General features: G+C 40.5%; 2 protein-coding genes across 2 annotated transcripts; one reads left to right on the top strand and one right to left on the bottom strand.

Moving 5' to 3' along the window:
* Window positions 1–3,921: 3,921 nt before the first annotated feature.
* On the top strand, window positions 3,922–9,111 carry LOC113419490 (solute carrier family 22 member 13-like). The gene is made up of 10 exons (XM_026678896.1): window positions 3,922–4,296; window positions 4,481–4,584; window positions 5,187–5,341; window positions 5,713–5,881; window positions 6,251–6,371; window positions 6,950–7,044; window positions 7,158–7,372; window positions 7,911–8,019; window positions 8,349–8,564; window positions 9,015–9,111. The coding sequence occupies exons 1-10, from the start codon at window positions 3,922–3,924 to the stop codon at window positions 9,109–9,111; spliced, it is 1,656 nt and encodes a 551-aa protein (XP_026534681.1).
* Window positions 9,112–14,952: 5,841 nt separating this feature from the next.
* LOC113419496 (uncharacterized) lies at window positions 14,953–22,769 on the bottom strand. The gene is made up of 2 exons (XM_026678901.2): window positions 22,528–22,769; window positions 14,953–20,526 (listed from the first exon to the last, which is right to left on the bottom strand). The coding sequence occupies exons 1-2, from the start codon at window positions 22,617–22,619 to the stop codon at window positions 17,490–17,492; spliced, it is 3,129 nt and encodes a 1,042-aa protein (XP_026534686.2). The 5' UTR covers window positions 22,620–22,769; the 3' UTR covers window positions 14,953–17,489.
* Between the last annotated feature and the right edge of the window lie 2,530 nt (window positions 22,770–25,299).

Consider the following 25,299-nt stretch of genomic DNA (forward strand, 5'->3'; position numbering starts at 1 on the left):
TGTGTGTCTTTCTTGGATTTTTTTTGAGAGGAGGGTGGGCTGACAATAATAAAAATATAAGCATACAGCTGTGTTGATGGCCATCTGTGAATGGCTAGGCAGTAGGGCATCTATAACATAAGATGAATCCTGAAGGAAACCAATGGCAATTTAAGGACAATTTATAACCTGAGGAGCCACATAGAACTCTTATAAGCTTCCTGTGTGGTCTGGATAGACCTTATCTTTTATCAAGTTCTCCCCATGAACAATATTATCGCCATAGCTTTCACTATATGACTGTGCATTCACCACAGTGAGGTTTGCAGGAACTTGTCAACCAGCTACCGGATGGGGTTACTTGGTGATGAATTAGATTCAGCTGAGATCCACATTTGGGGTGGAGTCCTTTTGAGTCATTGTCCATCTTCCATAAATGGTACTGAATGTCTCACAATTACATTTTGAATCTATCTCAAAGAGTAGGATGGTTGTACGAGGAAAAGTGCTTCTGAATTACTCCCCAGCCTGTTTAGAAGAACATCAAAAGCTTTTGAGAAGTTCAGTAGAATCACTAAGATCAGAAGAAGAATTAGAAGAACTTTATTGTCATTGTACAAGTACAACAACACTGTGGATGCACCCCAGCAACTGTTCGCGATACAATAAAACCAGAGCGCTTAAAAATGAAGATAAGAAAGATAGGTACTCTATCTCCATTTGCAATCTAGTTTGGTTTAGTGGTTAATGGCCAAAGTCACTCAGCCAACTTTTATGCCTATGGAACTAGAACTCACAGTCTCTGCTGGTTTTTAGGCTAGCATTTTAATCATGGAAATAAACTCACTCTCATTTCATGTCACATCTTCAGCAAGCCATGTGGAGATATACCAAGTTGATACCTAATGGTCTTGCCAAGAATTCCCCTGCACCCTTAAGTGGTACAAATGGAATAATATTCAGTGTATCTGGCAAGAAGGCCTCCAAGTTACATCAGCTGGACTTAGAACCAATTATCACTCCTTATCACCCATCCCCTCCCACTTGTGACTGTATGACCATAACTTTGTTGCTTGTATCCTTACGATTTATATGGACTGTTTCCTAGTATGATTTGATTCCTTATTTGTACCCTATGACTATCATTAAGTGTTGGACCTGATGGTTCTTGACTCTTGACGGATGTATCTTTTCTTTTTATGTACACTGAGAGCATTTGCACCAAGACAAATTCCTTGTGTGTCCAATCACACTTGGCCAATAAAGAATTCTATTCTATTATGATATCCATGTTGACATGGATGTGATACAAGCAATTCCATCTACAAAACATCATCGCTATTGGTCACAATAAGTGATTTAAATGCTCTTTATTTTTCTTCACATGGACCATGATGTGAAAAATCTCATCTAGATGACTCTATTATGGCTTTGCTACCTTCTGAACCATTGTTCTGGCATTCAAATGGACTCTGAATTGTATCCCAAATATTGGGCCAGCTAATTATGGTGACTAGTTGGCAAAGGGAGAAGGTTTTTAGTGACAATGCAGTCGTCTGGTTGTCTAACTTGGTCTAGGAGGCAGAAGAGGGAAGCCACCAACCCAAGGTGCCTTCAAAAAGACAGCATTGACTATTTTGACCAAAATGGCCTGAAATTCTCCATTTCTCAAGTGCATGAGCTAAAAGTTGCATGTCCAAGATAGCTTCCATTAATATCCCAACTCTCGATATAAAAGCAGTCCTCCGCTTACAACGGTTCTTTTACTAACCATTCAAAGTTACAACAGCACTGAAAAAAGTAACATGACCACCTTTCACACTTACAACTGTTGCACTATCCCCATGTTAATTGCGACCAAATTTTCTGATGCTCGGCAACTGGCTCGTACTTATGACGGTTGCGGTGCCCCCTGGGCTCACACGATTTCCCCTTTGCGACCTTCTGGCAAGCAAAGTCAACAGGGAAGCCAGATTCCCTTAAACAACCATGGGGCTAACTCAACAACTGCAGTGATTCACTTAATGGCAAGAAAGGTTGTAAAAGGGAGCAAAAGTCACTTAACAAATGTCTCACTTGGCAACAGAAATTGTGGGCTCAGTTGTGAGGGCTACCTGGATTAGACCATTTCTATATGAGTTTCTTTTAGGACTGGGGTGGGTGGGTGGAGTAATTTTGAAAAGCATCTTCCTTCCTACAGAAGTTACAAGTTTCTCCGAAGTAATTACCAGTAGCACCAAAGCATTTGGTACAACCAGTACATTGTTCCAATTAGCAGTGGAGCATCTTATGGGCTCAAGGATAGGCTTAATTCAGGGTGTGTTCCCTTTTTACTCACTCCATTTCTATTGCAACTGTTTTGGCAAAGTTCTTAGCTACTTTTCAAAAGTATTCTGTTGTATGGCTTCGTTTCCACCCTGTTTTTACTAAAGGTATCAGGAGAGAATGAGCTAAGAAGTGATAAGACATTGGCTGAGAAAAATTCACCTCTAAGCTAATGCAATGTGTGTGTGCAAAGGAGTGTGTCTGCGCACACAGGTGTTTGAAGACAACTGTGGATGAGAAGCAGCTAATTAATTGCTGGAGCCTATAAAAGTCCCTGGGAGGGGTGTTTTTCCTCTTCACTTTTGGGTGCTTGGTGAAACTCTTCCAGCAGCTAACAGGTACTAACTTTTCAATGATAGAAAACTTTTATAGCTTGTGCTGCAATTTTCTTAGGGAATTATGCTGGCCTTGTCATGATATTTCTTTGAGAAAAATAGTTTCAAAGTGATTTCATGAATTGACTTCCATGGTTTTTTTTGTTTTTGCCTTTTAGTTCTCATTTTTTCCAAATGTCCCATCTTTTCTTGGTTTCTCATTTCGGCAGATAGGGGGGATTTTCTTTCTTTTCTTTTTTAAAGCATTTTTTAACAGTATCTGTATTCCTTTTGCTCTTTATATCTTTAAATGTATTTTAAAATGCTGCCTAATATACAGTCTTTGCCACCATTTTCTGTGATAAATTTTACATGTTACTTTTAAGAATATTTGTATTTTTGCACAGACTTTTCTCATATCTTGCTTTGTCAACTGAAATGAAAAATTTGGATTGTACATTTTTAGGCAATGTTTTAGTCACTCGTTCGTTCTACAATAGCAAATGAGGTATTCCTGAGCACTTGCTGGAGTCCGTTTTTTTTTTCAGTGATGTTTTCTGGTAGTTTAAGGACACGGGGCTTTCTTAAATTATTTAAACTAAGTTAATCTTTATTTACAAACCAGGTTAATCTCCGTTTGTGTAAATATTTTATCAAACATGCAATTTAGTGTCTAATATGAAGCTCAATTGTTTTACCACTTGCTCTTCGCTACAGTTTCATTGTTTTGATTTGAAGCTTTTTAAATTACAAGCCGCTTTTAGCTAAAGCGGTATTTCTCAGGTCCGGCGACTTTAAAGTGAGCGAAGTTCGGTGGTCGGAATTCCCCAGCGGAGGAATTTAAATCCGCTTGTTTCAAAGTTGCCGGGCCCTTAAAAACGCCGCTTTAGCTCTGTGCTAGGAGTTGGGCGTGTTAATTTAAAGATGCTTATTCAGACAACAAGCTAAAGCAGCGGCTCTCAACCGTGGCAACTTTGAGCGGACAAGTTCCTACAATTCTACAGCCACGGAATTGAAGTCCGCTCACTTTAAATTTTTGCCGAGGTTGAAAAACGTTGCTTTTGCGGCTATGCTAAAAACTGCATGCAATTTAAAGTGCAGACAACCAGTTAAAGCAGCAGTGTTTCTCAATTTTGGCAACTGTAAAATGAGCGGACTTAGAATTTCATAGCTATGGAACTGAATTCCACGCATTTTCCGTCTTGCTTCCTTGCGCTCTCTTTCTCTTATTGCTTTATTATTGCTGATTTTGTTTAAATTTTAATTTCAGGCTCTCATTTAACAACCTACATTGAAACTGACAATGCCAAGATTTGGAGACGTTTTGAAGATGATCGGGGAGTTTGGGGCGTTTCAGAAATGTTTGGTGTTGCTCCTTTGCATCCCCAGTTTCTTAACACCATTTCACATGTTTGGTCAAATGTTTACAAGTATTAATGATATCCCTCACTATTGTAACACTAGCTGGATCCAGGCAATTAGCCCCAACCTAACTTTTCAACAGGGGCTGAATCTGACCATCCCCAAGAGAACGGACGATTCTCTGGATGAATGTTCTAGATTCACTCCGGTCGATTTGGACATTGAAACGATCATGAAATATGGGCTCAATTCCACACAGAACTGCGAACAGGGATGGGTATATCCAACAATGAAAGTTCCAACTTTGGTCACAGAGGTACGTGCTGTACTACGTTCCTTTTAAGCGCAGAATGGTTCTGTTCCTGAAATCTTGAGAATTGCATCATCTCCTTCAAAGCAATTGGTGGAATCGATGCAGCTTTCCTGTTACTCTAGAATGGTGGCTGGGGAATTAAGGAAGTTAACTAAACATAATTTTATCTCTCCCCCCCCACCTTTAGTTTGATCTAGTCTGTGACCGGAGGGACTTATGTGACATCTCCCAATCCATTTTTATGGGTGGTCTCTTGGCCGGATCGCTGATCTTCAGTTCCCTGAGTGACAGGTAACCTAAGATATCTCACACAGAGAAGCTGTTGCTGGAGTTTGACGGGGTGGTTTAGCAGTTTATGCAAGGTATCACAAAGAGGTTCACAGAGGCTCCAAAAGTTCAAGGTAGTGCCTGCGATCCTTGCCTTTTTTTTTTTTACACGTTGCACGTCTGGTTATCTGTTTCCCCACCTTAGTCCTTCAGCTTTTTCAAGAGTACACCCATTACTCCATTTAATGAGTCAATTCTGCTTGTGGCTCCCTCCTCTTTCCTTCAATTTTTTCCCCAGCATTATGAAGTTCTCCAACAGGCCTGCATCTTCATGTAAGGTGTCCCAAAGTTGATCATCAAAATGCAGGCCACCATATCCATGGGATAGAAGCTCTTTCTGTGTGTATATTCAAGATTGAGCTTCCATCCCTTGATTATATGGTTGCCATCTTGACAACTTCTTGAAGACACTCCAGCCCAGCTTTCTTTGCTATAAAAAAAAAAAGAAAAAAACCAGCTTACTTTTCTTTAGGAAAAACAGTTAATAGATTTTTTAAAAAAATTGTGTGTAATTTTCATTCTGAGCATTACAATCTTCTTGTGACACCATGCATTGTTTCCTCCAGGGCTGGAAGTCGCATGTCCATCCTAGTTGCCTTGTTCGTAATGGCATTCTTTGGCTGTATTATCAGCCTGGCTTCCCATTTCTATGTTTACATCGCCCTGAGATTCATCGTGGGAACAGCTCTGGCTGGGATCAACATTAGTGTTGCAACCTTGAGTAAGTCCTAGAAATCCAAGCTTCAGCCTCTGAAGAGATCACACCCGTCGCTTTTCAAACAAATGTACCCTAACTTTATTGTTTTAAAAAGATTTCAGAAAGTCCTCGGTATAATTAAGATTTGGAGAAACTCTGCTCCTTCCTTTCTGATGACTGCATTTGGGGTTGGGGGTCTCTGGGGTGCACAAAGACCCCAGAAGACACTGAATCAAAATGTAAAGTTGCTCAGAGGCAAACTTTTATTGCAGACTGTAAAACGAGTCATTGATTCAATGTCCAGGGCTGGGAATGGATTTCTGCATGGAAAAATGGAAGTAGGTGGGAAAAGTTTCTTTGTAAAGAGGCTTTGAATGTTTTCCAATTCTCTTTAGGTTCAGAGTGGATCGGCCCATCGTACCGTCCACAGGCACTGATCATCATCCATTGTGCCAACGCATTGGGTCAAATGGCTCTAGCTGGCATAGCATACTTTATCCCTGATTGGCGGCTGTTTCAGATCATAGCCTCGGCCCCTGCCTTTCTCGTCTTTTTCTACTCTTGGTAAGTCTTCTGCATTTATGCTGGAAGGAATTTGCATCTTCAGCTTTTTGTGGGCATCTAATTCTGGGATTTGAACTTATGTTTTTGATTCAGGTCAGTTTGATTTTTTTTTTTTTTTTGGCTAGTGGACTTAGTAGTTCTTAACTTTGGCAATTTGCAATTTAAAAGATCTGGACTCCAACTCCCAGAATTCCCCAGCCAGCATGGGTAGGGGAGGGGTTGAAATTCAGGCTTCTTAAAATTAAGAAACGCTGGCCTACAAGAAGGTATCCAGCTGTTCTTACTATTCAAATTCTCAAAGGGAACCATTTGGCTCCTCCCCTTCCCAAATCCATTTCCACTTCTGATTTACCTTTTTATCTGTTGCAGGGTCCTCCCAAGTTCTGCTAGATGGCTGATAACCAAAAAGAAGATGAAGGAAGCAAAAGATATCCTTCTAAGAGCTGCTGCTACCAACAATCGAACTATATCTGAGGATGTCATTGATCAGGTACCAAATGCATAATTATTGTAATGCTCTTTTTGAGGAACATTTTAGAATAGAACACTTTAAAAAAAGATTAAAATTGGCTTTATTACTCTTTTCCAATACTATAACTTCTAGTCCCAGCCCCTTATTTTTGGTCCTTAACTTTTTCTCCCTGAAGGGATCTTTTGGACAAAATTTCTGGCTTTTGTACTCCCTGCTTCTTTTTATATAGTCATGATGACTAAAACTTCTGCCCAGTTTTATAAAAACAAGGCTCTAAACCTGCATTTTTATCCAAAAAGTGCACAGGTATTCCTCCACTCCATTCATGTAGTGCCAGGAGTCTCCAAACTTGGCAACTTTAAGACTTATGGACCAGCTCCCAGGATTCTCCAGCCAGCATAGCCAAGTTTGGAAACCTTTGATGTAGTCACTATTCAAAGTTACAGCAACTCTGAAAAAATGGACTTGCTACTAGCACTTAAGATGGTCATAGCATCCTAACCAAAATTTGGGAGCTTGGCAACCAGGATATATTTACAAGACAGTAGCTGTGGAATTTGACTCATGTTTTGCCTCTCATTTTGTGCTCATTCCAGTTGGCTCCAGAAAGGAAGGTGCCAAGTAAATGTATCCTAGACTTTTTCAAGAAATTGTACCTGAGGAATATGACTTTGATCATGGCCTGGATATGGTAAGTCTACTTTAAAGGGCATTTTTTAAAAGCCGCACAAAGCAGATGCATTTTCAATGTAATGTACATGAAAACTGATACAACTTCATAGAGGAACCTTGTCTTCTGGTCAGGTTTGTGGACAGTTTGGTGTATTACGAAGTGAGTTTTCATGTTGGCAATTTTGGCTTGAACATCTACTTGACCCAACTCATCTTTGGAGCAGTGGAGATCCCATCTCGCATCCTCTCCATTTTTCTGCTTCAATGGATCGGAAGGAAGAGGTGTCAGTCCACTTGGCTAGTCCTGGGCGGAATCGTGTGTGTGATGATCTCCGTGTTGCCCAAAGGTACATTAGATATTTGAGGAACCCAAAAACAGCAAAGGTTTATCTTGGGACTTCAAAAGATTGTGAGTGGTTTAATTTTACCAGGATTGGTTGCTTGGGTGCCATAAAAGTTGTTTTTTTTTTTGACTCTTAGCAATCACATAGGGTTGTTGTTTTTTCCCTCCACCAAGATTGGTCTCCAATCTGGTCTTGCAGATGCTCCTTAACTTTTTCTCTTCCCTTCCATCTTTTTCAGCATTAGAGCCCTTTCAAGAGGAAAAGTGAAAAATGCAGGCCTTGACTCCAACTCTTAATTTATGTTTTCCAATTTTATATTTTCTCCTCGGTGGCATTTCATGGGTGACTAAAACCTTCCTGATTAGTGCAGGAATTCAGTAAATGACAAACTTTCTCCTGCAAGGGTCACAGAAACCAGCCTAACCCCACTCATGGATTTGTGTGAACTTAGATCCCAGGTTTGAAGCTTTCAAATGTTTGTAACCTCTCAAGTTGGATCTTCTGTGCTCTTTCTCACCTCGTTGCTTCCCTCCCACACCAGAATACACTCGGATTGTGACTGTGTTAGCTGTGATTGGAAAATCTGCTATGGCTGCTGCTTTTTCAACCACCTACCTGTTTTCTGCTGAGATATTTCCCACCGTTGTCAGGTAAAGATATTTATCTATTTATATTGTTTATTTACTTACTAACTTGGTTTATAAAGACATCTGGATCAAGCATTGTAACTGGGCAGCACAAAACAACAAACAACAAAATAACCAAGACATGTGCCTTCCCTAATCTTAAAATAAATGCAATATATAATTTAATTGTTAGCCCTGTTTTTCAAACTTGGCAACTTTTAAGTTATGTGGACTTCAGCTTTTAGGATTCCCAGCAGAGAAGAAGTTCATGTTTGCTTCTCAATTTTTTTGAAAACTTTTTAGTAAAGTAAGGTTGAGTGACTCAATTTCTTTTATTCTATTTCTTCCACCAGACAATTCGGCCTTGGCTTCTGTTCTGTGTTTGCTCGAGTTGCAGGCATCCTTGCGCCTTTGCTTGGCATGTTGGCCAGATACCACCTGGCTATTCCTATGTTCACCTGTGGAAGTTTAGCGCTGATTGCAGGAATATCATGCTTTTTCCTTCCTGAGACATGCAACAAAGATCTTCAGGATCTGATAGCTGAGCCTGAACCTGCACCAGTCCAAGAGTGGGTTTATTAAATTTGTTTCTTGAATTTATATGACTGCTAAACTTTCAACCCCCTGGATGGCTTACCATATTAGTCAATGTGGTAATGGTTGTCCCAAAGGTGCTTTTTCACGAAGCAACTGGACTTCCTTTGTTTTTCCTTGAAGACATTTTGTTTCTCATCCAAGAACCTGCTGCTCCTTCTCCCTTCTCCTTCCTTTTTTTTTTTTTATTCTCTGAAGCTTCTCAGATAAGAAACAAAATGTTTTCAAAGAAAAGCAAAGTCCAGTTGCCTTTTGAAAAAGCACTTTTGGGACAGAGAAAAAGAGAAACATTCAAGTGAAGAGTCCAACTTTCTTGAAGATGGCAACTATTCCAAAGATTTATGAAGTCTGTCTACTGCTGTGTTTCTCAATCTTTGCCCCTTTTTTAAATGGGTGGACTTCAATTTCCTGTTTGTTCTTTTTAGAATCCCATCAATTTACGCTGATTGTCAAGTGGAAATCATGATTGAAGATGACGACGAAATCCCGTGTGAACCAACTGTCAAGAGAAGCTATGTGTAGAACCAATAAGTTTATTGAGTTTTGTATTTTACAAACTTGGTTTTACTAACTTGGTTTCTTACATAACCTTTTTTTGCTGATTATAAATGTAAGCAATTTTGTATCCTATTCAGAATTATTCTAGTCATAGTTATAACATTGACATAATGTTTTCACATTGGGGGTATTATTTAGATTTGGGGTGCACATAACCTTGGACTAATGAGCTACAACCACCTTCCAAGGGTTAGATGCTGACTTTAATTTCTTTGTATCTGCATATCAATAAAACTGCATGACAAAAATTGTTGCTGCCTATTGCTTTTCTTTTAAATTTTCTATTTATTAAAATACTGGTGGTCACTTGGGGTTGGAAATTCAGTGGATCAGAATAATTTTATATTTGGTTTCAGGACATCTTGAAGCAATCGGAACATCCTAGAACATGATTGGCTGGCAGGATTATACTGACACTGCCAAATCTGTGTATGGATGTGGTTGAAGGCCATGTATGGACACATACAGGTAGTTCTCAACTTAGAATGCTCTTTTAGTGATTGTTCAAAGTTACCATGATGCTGGAAAACCTGACTTACTGGCACTTAGGATGTCTATGGAGATTCTCAAATCACCCAGGTGATCATACAACACTGAATAAGAGAGTTAGAAGGGACCTCAGAGGTTTCTAGTCCAACCCCTGCTTGAACACAAGGCCCTATATCCTTTCAGACAAATGATTATCTGATCTCTCGTTGAAAGCTTCCAGTGAGGGAGTACCCACAACTGCTGAAGTTATTCCAACAGTGCTTTGCAAACTCCATGGTTTTCAAACTTCAAAAAGCACCTTTCCAAACTTCACAGTTGTCCCAAAGTTCACAGTTGTCCCAAAGTTGCTTTTCAAAAGGCAATTGGCCTTTTGTGTTTTGTGTTAAACATTTTGTTTCTTATCCAAGAAACTTCAGAGAATAACATAACAGAGGTTGGAAGTCCTCTACTCCTCTACTTGTTGCAGAATACCTTATGCCACCAGACTTGAAATTCTAGACCTAGAAAATCTAGAACTACACCACCTTCGGTCCGATCTAAGTATAGTATATAAAATCATACATTGCAATGTCCTGTCAATGAATACTTCAGCTTCAACCATAACAACACAAGAGCAAACAATAGATACAAACTCAAGGTTAATTGCACCAAACTTGATTGCAGGAAATACAACATCAGCAACAGAGGGGTCAATGTCTGGAATACTCTACCTGACTCTGTGGTTTTTTTCCCCAAACCCCAAAAACTTTAACCTTAGACTGTCTACTATTGACCTGAACCCTTTCCTAAGAGGTCTGTAGGGGGCGTGCATAAGCACACCAAAACATGCCTACCGTCCCTGTCCTATTGTTTCTTTTTTTCTTATGCGTATCCATTTCATGTATTTATAACCATGTTTATACTTATACCTGTTATCTAATAATTGTTTGACTCAATAAAATAAATAAATAAATTAAAAAAACATTGAAGGTCTTCTAGTCCGACTCTCTACACAGGCAGGAAACCTGGTCCCATTTCAGAAAAATGGCTATCCAAACTCTTCTTAAAAGACTTCAAGCTTCTTCAGCCTGAGATTTCAAGGTTAAAAAAAAAAAAACACACCCAAGGACGTCCAGTTCCCTTTTGAAAAGCACCTTGGCCATTTAGGGCCATTGCAATTTCCTTACAGTCACATTATTGTGGTTTGGATACTTGGCAACTGGCATTTATGACAGATTTAGCATTTGGGAATAGGGGAGGGGGCAAGGCCCTGTTATTGCCATCGTAACCTTCCCAGGAGGCTTCTGACATGCAGTATCAACATAGGAAGGTGTTTTATTTAACCTGGTTAAAAAAAGAGTCCAGTCAAGCACAATCACACGGTGACTCACCTCATGACTGTATTGCTTGGTGACAGAAGTTCTGGTTCAGTGGTGGGATTCAAAAAAAAATTACTACCCTTTCTGTGGGCGTGGCTTGGTGGCCATGGCAGGGGAAGGTTACTGCAAAACCCTCACTCCCTCCCCACCCCACTAACCTACTTTCCAGCTCCGTTCTCCTGTGCAGGGCAACCAAAGAAGACCCAGCCAATCAGCTGGGAGGCAGAGAAGAGATGGGGTTGGCGGGGCCAGTCAGAGGTGGGGTTTGCCGGTTCTCCAGAGTACTCAAAATTTCCACTACCGGTTCTCCAGAACTGGTCAGAACCTGCTGAATACCCACCTCTGCTCTGGTTCCAATTATAGTCACATGCTGAGGAATGTTGGTTTATGGAGGTTCTAGGTCATGGTTATCCCAAAGGTGCTTTTTTTTTTTTCCCCAAGAAGCAACTGGATTTTCTTGCTTTTTCCTTGAAGACATTTCACTTCTCATCCAAGAAGCCTCATCAGTTCTGACTGAATGGTGAATCTACTCAGAACTGAAGAAGCTTCTTGGATGAGAAGCGACACATCTTCAAGGAAAAACAAAGTAAGTCCAGTTGCCTCTTGAAAAAAGCACCTTTGGGACTGAGGATTATTTGTACATACACATTGGGGGAAGCGAACCTTAAGGCAACTTTGCTGAGAGCTTTTAGGTGAGCAGAAGACATGGATGCAATGTGCTCAGTCAACAAGGCCGTCTTGGACAGGTAGTCCTTGACTTATGACCACCATTGAGCCCAACATTTCTATTGCTAAATGAGACGTTTGTTGTTTGCCCCATTTTACGGAATTTCTTGACACCTCTGTTTAAGTGAATCACTGCAGTTAATTTAGTAACATGGTTGTTAAGTGGAACTGGCTTCCCCGTTGGCTTTGCTTGTGAGAAGGTTTTAAAAGGGGATCAGACGACACCAGGATATTGTGAGCATCATAAATGTGAAATAGTTGCCAAGCATCTGAATTTTGATTCACATGACCATTGGGGGTGCCACGATGGTCGTAAGTGTGAAAAATGGTCTTTTTTTTTTCAGTGGTGTTGTAACTTTGAATGGTCCCTAAATGAGCTGTTGTAAGTCGAGGATTTCCTGTACATCCCTCACCTTTTTAGATTGGTCATTCAGCTGTTTTCAAAGGTTGCAGCTACATTTTACAGGGTGACAGAGACACTGATTTGGGGGAAGAGGGAAAGAGCTCCAGATTAGATCCAGATGGATCTTGACAGACTAGAACACTGGGCCGTATCTAACAAAATGAAATTCAATGTAGAGAAAAGTAAAGTCCTACACTTAGGCAAGAAAAACCAAAAGGACACATACAGACTGGGTGAAACCAGGCTCAATAGCAGGAACTGTGAGAGGGATCTTGGAGTCTTAGTGGACAACCAGCTAAATAGGAGCCAGCCATGTGCAGCAGCAGCCAAAAAAGCTAATGCAATCCTAAATTGTATTAACAGAGGGATACAATCGAGATCAAGTGAGGTACTAATACCACTCTATAAAGCCTTAGTAAGACCACACCCAGAATACTGCATCCAGTTTTGGTCACCACACCATGAAAAAGATTTTGAGATTCTAGAAAAGTTCAGAGAAGAGCAACCAGGATGATGAGGGGACAGGAGGCTAAAACATATGAAGAATGGTTGCCAGAACTGGGCTTGGCTAGTCTAGTGAAGAAAAGAACCAGGGAAGACAGGATAGCAGTCTTCCAATATCTGAGGGGCTGCAGCTATTTTCTAAAGCCCCTGTAGGCCAGACAAGGAATAATGGATGGAAACTGAACAAGGAGAGATTTAACCTGGAAATAAAGAGAAACTTTCTGACAGTGAGAACAATCAACCAATGGAACAGAAGTTGCCTTTGGAAGTTGTGGGAGCTCCATCACCTGAGAAGAAATTGGACTGCCCTCTGTCAGAATTGGTGTAGGGTCTCCTGCTTGGGCTGGGGGTTGGACTACAAGGTCCCTCCCAACCCTGATTATCTGTTATCTGTTAGAGAACCAACTATGCAACTTACAAATGTCTGCATATCCTGTTTTAAAAACCTTGGACTTCTGTCTCTGGGATTGTTGCAGAATATTTCTTGACGGGAAAGGTTTAAAAATTTTAAAGCTTAAAGAGAAGAAGGGAAAGCAAATGATTTGTTTTGGAGAGTCAGCAGAAAGTGATTTGCATACTTTCTCTGCAGGCCACAAACTAGGGAGAAGGTGGCCTGGTAAAGAATCCCATAGAGACCCCGAAGATGGCTGCCAAATTAAAAGAGCAGCATTCCAGCTGCAAATGATAATGATAATGATAATGATGATGATGATGATGATGATGATAATGATGATGATAATGATGATGATAATAATAATTAATAATAATAATAATAATAATAATAATAATAATAATAATAATAATAATAATAATAATAATAATAATAATAATAATAATAATAATAATAATAATAATAATAATAATAATAATATTAAATAGCCTGCAAAAAGGAAGAAACTTTTGGAAATAGAGGAGAGAAGGATGAGCTGGTTGGGCACCTCTGATGTTAATTTAGAATAGAAGAACAGAGTTGGAAGGGACCTTGGAGGTCTTCTAGTCCAACCCCGGCTTAGGCAGGAAACCCTACATCACTTCAGACAAAGGGTTCTCCAATCTCTTCTTCAAAACTTCCAAAACTTCTGGAGGCAAATTGTTCCACTGGTTAATTATTTCTCACTTTTAGGAAATTTCTCCTTAGTTCTAAGTTGCTTCTCTCCTTGATTAGTTTCCACCCATTGCTTCTTGTCCTGCCTTCAGGTGCTTTGGAGAATAGCTTGACTCCCTCTTCTTTGGGGCAGCCCCTGAGATATTGGAACACTGCTATCATTTCTCCCCTGGTCCTTCTTTTCATTAAATTAGACATAACCATTTCCTGCAAGCGTTCTTCATGTGTTTTAGCCTCCAGTCTCCTAAATCTTCTTCATTGCTCTTCTCTGCACTCTTTCTAGAGTCTCAACATCTTTTTTATATCGTGATGACCGAAACTGGATGCAGTATTCCAAGTGTGGCCTTACCAAGGCATTATAAAGTGTTATTAAACTTCACATGACCTTGATTCGTGATCTTGATTCATGATCACAGTGTAGATTGCAACACAACACAGGTGAAGCAGGAGGAGGAATCTTGCAAGACCAAGATTTGCAGCAAATGGGCTGGTGCAAAAAATGAATGTTTGGGGATGCTCAGTCAGGGATCTGACACAACATTTGGAGGAGAATGCTGAATATAGTTGTGGTCGAATTACGACCACAATTGAGCCCAGCATTTATATTCCTAAGTGAAACATTTGTTAAGTGAGTTTTGCCCACTTTTGCAACCTTTCCTGCAACAGTTGTTAAGTGAATCACTGCGGTTGTTAAGTGAATCTGGCTTCTCCCATTTGACTTTGCTTGCCAGAAGGTCACAAAAGTGGATCAAGTGATCTCCAGGACACTGCAACCGTCATAAATATGAACCAGTTGCCAAGCGTCTGAATTTGGATCATGTGACTCTGGGGATACCACAATGGTTGTTAAGTGTGAAATGTCAGTCCCTTTTCTCAGTGCCATTTTAACTGAATGGTCACTAACGAACTTATTCACTTAGTGACAGAATAATGATGGAGTTATTTTTCTCTCTTTCCATTCTTCTTTCTAGGGTTTTGCTAGGCTAGGGTCAAAAAAAGTTCAGATGGTGACCACAGTTATGATTTTTCACTCCCACCCCAAAGACAGGATTTGAATTCATGCTTGTGGCCTCCATTTTGACTTTTTTGACTCTATCCCTGCAGACACCCCTACTAGGATGGGGTGGGGAAGCACAGAAGACACAGATGAAATAAAAGGAGGCAATGAACAATATAAGAGACACCGATTCTTCCTTAAAATCAATATCTGGAGGAGGAGGTTTTTTTTCTTCAAATAATTCATTTATTAAAGCATTGAAATAAAGAGAATGAACACTTATACAAAAGAAGAAGATGAAAGGAACACTGTGGATAAAAGATTAAGCATCATTAAACGGCCAAAGCTTTTGCAAGTATGATAACATTTGAAGTTTCATCCTTTCCTCATTTATTTGTTAAATTTACAAAACTCAGTTCATTCATTCATTATAAGAAATCACTAGCAATCTCTATAAAACACTAACCACAATGTTTTTGATATACGGTTATTGCTAAAAATCAAAAGTGGTAGAAAAGGAAGAAAAAGGGAGGAAGGGGGAAAAATCAGAGAAAGAGGGAAAAGGGAAAGGATCAATTAAAAAAAGAAAAAAAAAAACAATAAAATCAATATTAAAATTGCTTTGTGGGATTTTCTTCCATCCAGCCCTGCACCGTTTCCTGGAGCATAGGTACGACATATGCTATTTGGCCCAGCAATTTTTAACTGATCGACCCACTTATGAACAATCTTGACTGTCTTTCAGGTTTCAAATTCGACTTACAACCACAACTGAGCCCGACATTTCTGTTGCTAAGTGAGACAGCTGTTAAATGAATTTTGACCCATTTCTCACCACCGTTGCTAAGTGAATCACTGCAAAATGTTCAGTTGGTCACAAGGTCGTTAAGTGAATCTTCTCAGAAGGTCGCAAAAGCTGATCACATGACCCCGGGGACACTGCGACTGTTATAAATATGAGTCAGATGCCAAGTGTATGAATTTTGATCAAGGGACCATGGGGGATGCTGCAACCATTGTGTGTGCATGAAAAAGGGGCATAAGTCACTTTTTACCAGTGCGGTGGTAACTTTGAACAGTCACTTATTGAACTGTTGTAAGTCGAGGACTAGCTGTAAAGGGAAAATAACTGTATAAACCCCCAACAGCTTCTCCCCTAAGGACGCTGGGGAGACAGAAAACGTCATCTCTGCATCCTCTGTGTATATAGAATTATGACCCATATATTCGCTTTTTTTCCCCTCTGGGTCTATTAAGGCAGGATGGAGGGAGACACATCATCCCTAGTTTCTCAGCATACAATCATGTCTTGGTTTTAATTGACCCCCTTTCCATTTTTATTTTATGCTCAGGGAAAAAGGAGGAAATTGAAATGATAGTGTGTTTCCCTGGGGTGAGTAAAAGCCATTTCCTTTCTGCGAAATAATGACTGTTCATTGTTTTTTCCCCCTACCTTATAAAGAGTTAAAACAACCGAAATAGATGAAGCGATCCGCAGTTGGGTAGAAGTCTAAACAACCTTTGCTTTCTGTCAATCTTTTTCAGGTTTTCACGGGCTAAGAAGGAGTGAGGATAACATAAGTCAGATTTTAAGAGACAGGTAGTTAGACTAGTTCTTGTTTAATGTCACCACCTATCATGCTATTGGGGCAAAGTGAGGATTAAAATATAGAGGTAGCCCTGGATATATGATCACTTGTTTAATGACAGTTCCAAGTTATGTCAGTACAGGTAGTCCTTGGCTTACAACAGTTCGTTTAATGACTATTCCAAGTTGCAACGGCACTGAATGACCATTCTTCCCACTTACGACCATTGTAATGTCCTCATGTTCAGGTGATCAAAATTCAGAGGTTTGGCCATGGAGTCACATATATGAGGCTTGCAATGGCCCAGGACCATGCGTCCCCTTTTGCGACCTTCTGACCTTCAGTGGGGAAGCCAGATTTCGCTTAACAACCATGTTACTAACTCAACAACTGCAGTTAACAACGGTGGCAAGAAAGGTTAAAAACCAGTTAACAACTATCTTGCTTAGCAACAGTCTCAATTGCAGGCCTGAGTCAAGGGATACCTGTATTTTTTCTATTACCTTGGTTTGATTTCTGTTGGGTTCAGCATTGAGCCATAAGCCACCAAGAGGGATAACTCCAATAGAAATACATGCACCAAATACATGCATGTTCTCCTATAATTTCCGGAAGGAAGTTCTGGCAAAAATTTATGGTTGTGCAGATAATTCTCTATTTGCGGCTGCAGTTGTGGGCAAGATTTTTTTTTTTGCCCTAAAGAAGAGGATGTTAAGATAGTTGTGTTTGATTTTTCAATTTTCTTTTACCGTGGTTGTTAAGCAAATCACTGCAGTTGTTAAGTGAATCATGCAGTTATTCAACGAATCTTGCCTTGTCTATTGACTTTGCTTGTTGCATGCTGGGCCAGAAGGTCACCTGTGGAGATCACATAACTCTGGCAAAAAAAACACTGCAATCATCATAAACACAACCAAGTTGTCAAGTGCCCAACTTTTGATCAGGAGACCATGGTGTCATAAATGTGAGGACCTGCCATAAGTCCCTTTTTTCAGTGCTGTTGTAACTTCTAACGGGACTAAACGAATAGTAGTAAGTGATATGTGTATTTGGGTGCCTACAGGAGCACTAACAAGAAGGGTGCTCCATCAATTTGGTTTAGATTTAATTCAAGTTGTTCTGAAACACAGTAAGCCTCAGTTGGAACTCTGTAAGCACTGGGTTTCAAAGGTTATTGCAATTGTTCTTGTGGATGTCTACTCTCCAACACTTGTATTTTGTCCTCTGGCAGACTTTTATGTGACCTCTCTGTAGCCTTGCTCTGGAGGGTGTCCCGAAGTAGCTCAGGCATGGGTTGAGCTGGAATAAGCACAGGGTGGAAATGATTTTCTTTAATGGAGTAATTCTCATTAGTGGCTTCTTCAACATGCAGAGTTGGTTCAAAAGGATGATCTGAATCCGACTCCAGTGCCTGGAAATTTCCACTTTCTGGAGGTTGATTGTTCCTAAGGCTTCCTTCTTTGATCACCATGTTTGGCTCCAACTCTGCAAACTGTGGATGGCTGAGCCCCAGAAAGTTTTCTGAGCAAAAATGATCTTTCATGTGTGCAAATTCTGTATCTGACCCAGAAGAGGATTCTGCATTTTCTTTCTCTGTGCTTGCTGATTCTTCCATCCCCTTAAAGGACGAAAGCATATCAGGGACCCGATTCTCCTCATCCAATGCCTGAGTTTCATCTTTTGCCAAAGGGTGCAATAATGAAACATTTCTTGCCTTTATCTCTAAATCTTGACTGTCCACATTGTTCGATTCCTGCTCAGAAATAACATTTCTGCAAGAAACACTTGTCTCCACCAAAGTATTTGCAGAATATTGTGACAGGTTCTCTGTAGACGCCACACAACTCTGAAAACTAGTTAATGCTAATGATTTTTCAGGGTCCTCCACTGTATGTTCTGTATTTATATTTGATTGCCTCAGAACAACATCAAGGGGCTTTGATCTAGGCTGCATTCGTGTGGTAGTTGAAATCTCTCTTCCAACGTCCAAAAAAACTGTATTAACACTGTCCAGGGGTGGAGAATTCCTATTTTGATTTCCTTTTGAGCCAATTCCATGACTTTCCTCTGAATCTTGTGGGTCTGCCTCTGAATTCCTTGTCTGGAGGGCCATTCCGGAGTTCTCATCTTTCTTGGAAAATTCAGGTTTTGATAGGCTTAAGAAATGTGTAGGTTGTAAATCTACTTTTCCTGAAAGTTCTCCTAACTCTTTTCTTGGCCATTCCTTTTGACTTTTGTCTTTACTAACTGAATGTCCAAACAGGGTGAGCAAAGCAGAATGAGTCTTGGCTGCTTTCTTGGTTCCTGAAATTGGCTTTTGGCTGGGAATACTTCTTTGTGTTTTGGGTGCAAAAAACTGAGCAAAAGAATTGTTTTGTTTTTTTAACGGTTGTTTTTTGGAAGGCTTCGCTGTAATATCTTGACTTGTCGCTGGGACACTTTCATGTTGAGCTTTGATTTCCATCGTTACGTGTCCTGTCTCCTCTTTTTCTATCAAATGTGGGGCTTCACAGGAAGGCAGTATTTCTGGATCTTTGGCAGAAGGCAGAAAACTGATATCTCTAGAGGTGTCTTCTTGGAATGCGAGTTCTATTTGAAGTCCACTGCTGGCGTTTGCTTGCAGCTTTTCATTTGTGTTTGTGATTTCAGGAGTAGGTTCTGGGTTGCAGATCAAAGTAGCATGTTCTTGTAGGCTATTTCTTGGTAGAACTTCCCCGTTTTCGACATCATCTGCTTGTAAGCTGGATAATGAGTTACCATCTTCTATGTTCCCAACTTTGGCTGAAGAACTGGTTCTACCTTTAGCTTCGGTGTCCAGAGACACAGGAAAGCATGTTAGAGTCACAGACTTGTCTGAGGTTGCTCTTTCATCCTTTTTATCTTCTTGGCTTAAAGGGAGGGTTTCAGGAGAGAGTTGGTTGTCCATACTTGGTTGTTTTTCAGGTTGCAATATTTCAGTCTCTTCTTCAAGGAACTCATTCCTGGTCATCCAAGATGGTTTTGGTTCCCGGTTAGTTTCCAGGCAGGGTTTCACTGGATCCACATTGAAAGTCTTCTTGCTGTGTTCTGTTTGATTGTTTTTCTTTTCCTCATGGCCAGGAGAAGATACCAAATCTTCAGGCTTTGATTGGGAGGGTTTCTCATTTTCCATTGATGCCATGGTGCTATCATTTGTTTCTTCTGCATCTTTACTTTCTAGCGTGTCCAGTGTATTTTTCTGGCTGGCTTTTTGAAGTTTCTTCTTTGATCTCTGCTCCAGAGGTGGCACCAAAGCTGGCAACATTGTCCTGATTTTAGGAAGAGGTTTGACCACCTGCCTTGGATTCTTCCTATCAGATGTGACCTTCCAGGAGGAATCTCCACCAGGTTGGAGATCACTTTGGAAACAATCTTTTGCAAGTTGAGTAGCGCCTCGTGTTGTAGCTGCAGGTGTTACTGTAGTATGTCTAAGTGCTCCTTCAGAAGATAGAAATGTACCACCGAGTGAAGACCTTGCAAGGTTCAGTGATAAAGATGTCACCTTGGAAATGCTTCTTTCAACTCCAGATGTGCTAGATTGGAATCTCCTGGCCTTTTCTAATAGGCTGGACCCTGTTTTTCCTACTTGAACTCCTACAATTCCTTCATCCACAAACAATTGTCTATTTTCCAGTGCTCCCAGTTCTTGATTTCCATGTCCTTTTTTAATCCAGTGCAAAACTTGGTCCCTACATTTTGGGCCAATGACTCTGGGAAGTTGGCTCTTCTGTTCCCCAAAACTTTCTGGTATGAAATTATCTCCCCAGGTCTTGTAATAACTCCTATCTGACCTTTGGGGACTATGCAGAATCACTGTAGAATCTTGTAGCCGTGTTTCCTTTATTCCATATTGCTCATGTTTTCTGCCAGTATAACTTTTAGCATCTTTCTTTAAAGGTGAGCAGATGGCTTTTGGTTTGCCCTGTGAGGTCACCTTATCACTCTGGTTACCCTGGAGATGTAAATTGGAAGGTTTCTGTGGCATTTTCTCTCGAGCCAAAATCCTTCCAGTGGAGCCACTCTTCGTTTTAGATTCTTGTCTTGGATTTGGCTGGGTGCCTTTCAGTGGGAGCTGCTGATGGTTTGGGCTGAGGGTGGAGTTGGGGCCTCTTTTTCCTATAACTTCAGCAACCAGCTTGGAACAAACTTTGCAGTAGAAAGCTCCTTGGAAGACTGCATAGTTGAGCAAGCTGCAAAACACACATGGAGATACATAATTATTTCTATTATTTTGACAGCCTAAATAGCATCATTTGAAGCAAGAATACCATAGCAAGGAGAAGAATATGCAGTTTACTGGGTGAGGATGAGCAGACAAAGAACAAGTATGTTATCTATATCAAAAGTGATTTTTATTTTTGGAAAGGCAACTGATGTGATTTTTTTTTTAAGGAAGAAAAAAATAAACAGCCCAGTTGCTTTTTCAAAAAAAAACAACAACATTTTTGATATCACTATGTCCTGAATAACTGTGAATTTTCATAGACATTTACTTCATCAATAACCTCCTGTGTTTCTTGGAGTCAAAACCAATGATCTAAATACCTGCAGGTGAAAAAATAACAAGGCCCCTGAAGGATTTACTAGCTTTGAATGTTAACCACTTGCCATCTTCTGATTCTACAGTTGGTTTTGCAAACCCAGTTTTACTACTGACACGGATGATGATCTTTCTGTTTGAAAAAGTTGACACCATAACTTGACTCTCCATCTCTTTAAGAGAAGTTGAGGAAATTCTTCTAAATACTTAAAAAAAATGGACAAAACATATCATGGTCAGTTCCCACTCCAATCATATCAGTGAGGTCAGCAATCGTTTTATTTATTCATTCATACCCCCAGCTTTATTCTTCTTCTTTTTGTGTGTAAATAATTAAAGGTGGTAAACGTATATAATACTTTTCCTCCCATTCTTCTCATTTTCCTTCCTATCCTTGTGAATTGGGCTGAGAGAAAGGGACTAGCCCAAAGTCATTCAGCTGGCTTTTATATCTAAGGTAGGACTAAAACTCAGTCTTCCAGTAATTGGCTCAATATTATCCAGCTGGTTTTCATGGTGATTGGTCCAAAGTCCCCCAGTTGGCTTACTTGGCTAGGGCAGGACTAAAACTCACAGACGGCTAGTGATTGGGTCAAAGTCACCCATGCTGGTTTTGATGGTTAAGATGAGGCTAGAACTCAGGTCTCCTGGTGATTGGCTCAAAATCCCCCAGTCAGCTTACATGGCTGAGGCAGGACTAGAACTCACAGTCTCCTACCTTCTAGGTCAGGGGTGGGCAAACTACGGCCCGCGGGCCACATCCGGCCCGTTGGTCTTTTTAATCCGGCCCGCCGAAGATTGGTACAGAATTAAGGTTTGATGTAAATGATTGAATGATTGCATTCATTTGATTTTTGACTTGTAATGACAGGCATTTCGACAGCAGGTGGCGCATTAGGCGCAGTGACTTGATTTTGTGGAGATTTTGCAGTTTTTTATATGTATGGTATCTTGTGCTGACCTGGCCCGTCTGTCAAATTTTAAGTCAATGAGGCCCCTGAGCCAAAAAGTTTGCCCACCCCTGTTCTAGGTAGTAGTCCTCATGTTGTGACTGCACAGTCAGCCATTATCTAAAGTTACAGTGATGATAAATGAGGAGGCTTACTAGTGGTCCCATCCGGTGTAGCATCCCATGTTCGCATTGATTGCAAATCAAGAGTTTGGTGCATGGCTTGCAATTGTAATGTCACCATGAATCATGGTCACTTAATCACAATTTCTGAGAAGTTCTGTGAAGCCTTCTGTCAAACAAAGTCAATGGGGAAGCCAGCAGGAAGTCTGAGTTCATGCCACTTTTTTCACCAAAAAGCCTGCACTCAGTAGCGCCTGCCCATAGCTCTTAACCACAGTTCTCATCCACTAGGTTGCTCTGGGCCACTGGATTCTTGTCTCTTCCCATGTTGCAATCATGTGAGGTCCTCATTTAATGACCCACATAATCCTGGCATTATATCAGGCCTGCTGGGATTTCCTATTGCTAACCGATGTGGTCACATGACCTCAAACACTACAATTGCATCGCTTGGCAATGAAAATTCCAGTCCCAACTGCCGTTGTAACTTGAGGACTACTTCTATAATTCTCCCACACATACACAAAGAGTCGGCTATGAGACTAATGATGATGCCAGTTTTAAAATTTCGTGACTCACCTTAGATTCCTTCTACAATGCTGGCAGCAGAAACACATCTGGTGCATAGGAATATTTTGGATAAGCAGGCGCTGTGTTGGGTTGACTGGCATGTAACATAATGCACATATTTCCTGTGGTTCTTCTACCTGAAACAAGAAGGCAGGAGCAAGCCCGGATATTCAATAAAGTGACTGTAATTTTTATTGGGTTGATCTATTAAGAATAGGGCAGAAATTGCACCTCGACCAAAACCGGCTGGGCAAATTTACTATACATAAACAGGAAGCAAACCCCACATCTATTTGCACAGATGATGTTACTTAGATGGGTAATGAAATGTCTTCAAGAACAACCAAATTTAGAATCACTGGCTCATCAGTTGTAGCGACTCAATTTATGGAAAAATTGAGTTGCTATAACAAGGACAGGAAATACAGCTGCTACCAAGGCAATGTTCAAATAAAACGGGATTGAACCCAGGTCGCGAAAGTAACTTGGGAATCCATCTCAGGCCCTCCTAGTTCACCAAAGATAAAGGGAGGGAAGGAGAAACACGTTCAGGTTTGCAAAATTCTGTTTTTTCAACTATTACCATAAAAGAGATCCTGACCTGTACAGGAAATCCTCAACTCATCATCTTATTTGTGCCAAGGCTTTGGCCATCAATTGTGATCGTCATATAATGAGTCATCGCATGAACTCGCCCAATTTTATGCAAAAATTTTTTTTGCAGCAGTTGTTAAGTGAATGCGGGGGTCATAAAAGTGGCAGTCGCTAAATGAATCCATTATTTGCTATGGGGTGTTCCCCCCCCACCCAGAAACAGGAAGTAAATGCTGGTTTCCAGAAAAATAATAATAATGAGTGATATAATGTCAATGGGGAAGCCGAATTCACTTAACATCCTTGTTCCTCACTTAACAACTACAGTGATTCACTTAATGACTCTGGCAAGAAAGGTCATAAAAGAGGGCAAATTAACAAATATCCCACTTAATAAGAGAAATTTGGAGTTCAATTGGGATGGTAAGTTGAGGACTTTCTATATAAATGGAGGCCAGTTGCAAAATGCCCAAATCATGGATAGGGGGAGAGGAATTTGAATACTGGAACTTTGAATCCGAATTGTAAACCCCCTTTCCAGGGTCTGTCATAACTTCAAAAAATAGCTAAGAAACTGATTGTAAGTCAAGGACTTTATAGCATTTAGTCTTGTTCACCTTGTAGGGAAAATCACATTTCACTTATTTTGGCCATGTGCTGGTTAGACAGTATATACCAGAGATGGTATACAGCTGGTTCTGACCAGTTCTGAAGAACCGGTAGCGGAAATTTTGAGTAGTTTGGAGAACCAGCAAATGCCACCTCTGACTGGCCCCGCCTCCATCTATTCTCTGCCTCCCATTGAGTCCCAGTTGATCAGCTGGGTTTTCTTTGGATGCCCTGCACAGGAAAACAGAGCTGGAAAGCAGGTTAGTGGGGTAGGGAGGGAATGGAGATTTTACAGTGTCCTTCCCCTGCCATGCCCACACCAAGACATGCCATGCCCACCAAGCCATGCACACAGAACTGGTAGTAAATTTTTTTGAATCCCACCACTGGTATATAAGTAGTTACTTTAGGAATGAGAGCTGCCCCCTTAAGGGAATGCTTCATGGGAAATGTAGTTAATACCTCATGGGACATGTAGTTCATGTCATGTGGTCACATCTGCAATCCTGATTGGTCACTGAATTGTTCTCTGGTTGGGCTGTGGGAGTTTTTTGGGCATTCTTACCTGAACCCAGCATCGAAGGGGAGATGTCCTTTGCTATAATGTTATGGGATGGAGATAACCATCTTTTCACACGATTGAGGCAAAGATTGGACATTAGATGAATATCAACATAACCGTGAGTTGTACTTTGAGGATGCCTAATATATCCAATAAATTAACTTTGCAGGGAAGCCTTTGTAGTGTTTAACAGCTTTCCCACAGGAGCGTGGGGGCATGAAAGTGAACTACATTTCCCATGAAGCATTCCCTTAAGGGGGCAGCTCTCATTCCTAAACTATATACTGTCTAACCAGCACAGGCCACCTCATGGAGGGGAATCCACTGGAGAAAGCAATTATGCTTAGAAGAATTAATGGTGCATTTAGTCCTTGACTTACAATAATTTGTTTAGTGACCACTCAAAGTTGCAACAGTACTGAAAAAAAAATGACTTATGCCTGTTTCTCACACTTACAACCCTTGTAGCAGCCCCAGGATCATGTGATCAAAATTCAGGTGCTTGGCAACTGGTTCATACTTATGACCGTGGCTGTGTCACATGGCTGAGGTTCTTTTGCAAGAAAAGTCAATGAGGAAGTCAGATTCACATCACAACCTGTTACTAATTTAACTGCAGTGATTCACTTAAAATCTGTGGCAAGAATGGATATAAAATGGGGAAAAATCCACTTAACTGTCTTAGCAACAGAAAGTTTTGGGCTCAATTGTGATCATAAGTGGAGGACTACCTGTAAAAGGAAAACAGGCTATCAAAGAACATGGTAGCTGGATACCATCAAAACTGACCCCAGTCAGACCATAGAAAAACTCAAAGAAAGCATTGCAAGATTGGAAGATGTGGAAAGACCAGGCTGATCAAATCGCCAAAGAATTGGACACCATTGAATAGATAATGCCTTATGCCTTTGTAGGGCTGACATCATCCCAGGTAAGGACATAAAAGTTAGGATAATGGCTGGAACACGACAATTGAAGCTCCTGCTGTTCTTAATGTGCAACCCAATGCACAAAGC

This window comes from Notechis scutatus, chromosome Z (genome assembly GCF_049901735.1).
Source record: "Notechis scutatus isolate UNSWTSFEM ecotype Mainland chromosome Z, rNotScu1.2, whole genome shotgun sequence".
Classification (NCBI taxonomy): domain Eukaryota; kingdom Metazoa; phylum Chordata; class Lepidosauria; order Squamata; family Elapidae; genus Notechis; species Notechis scutatus.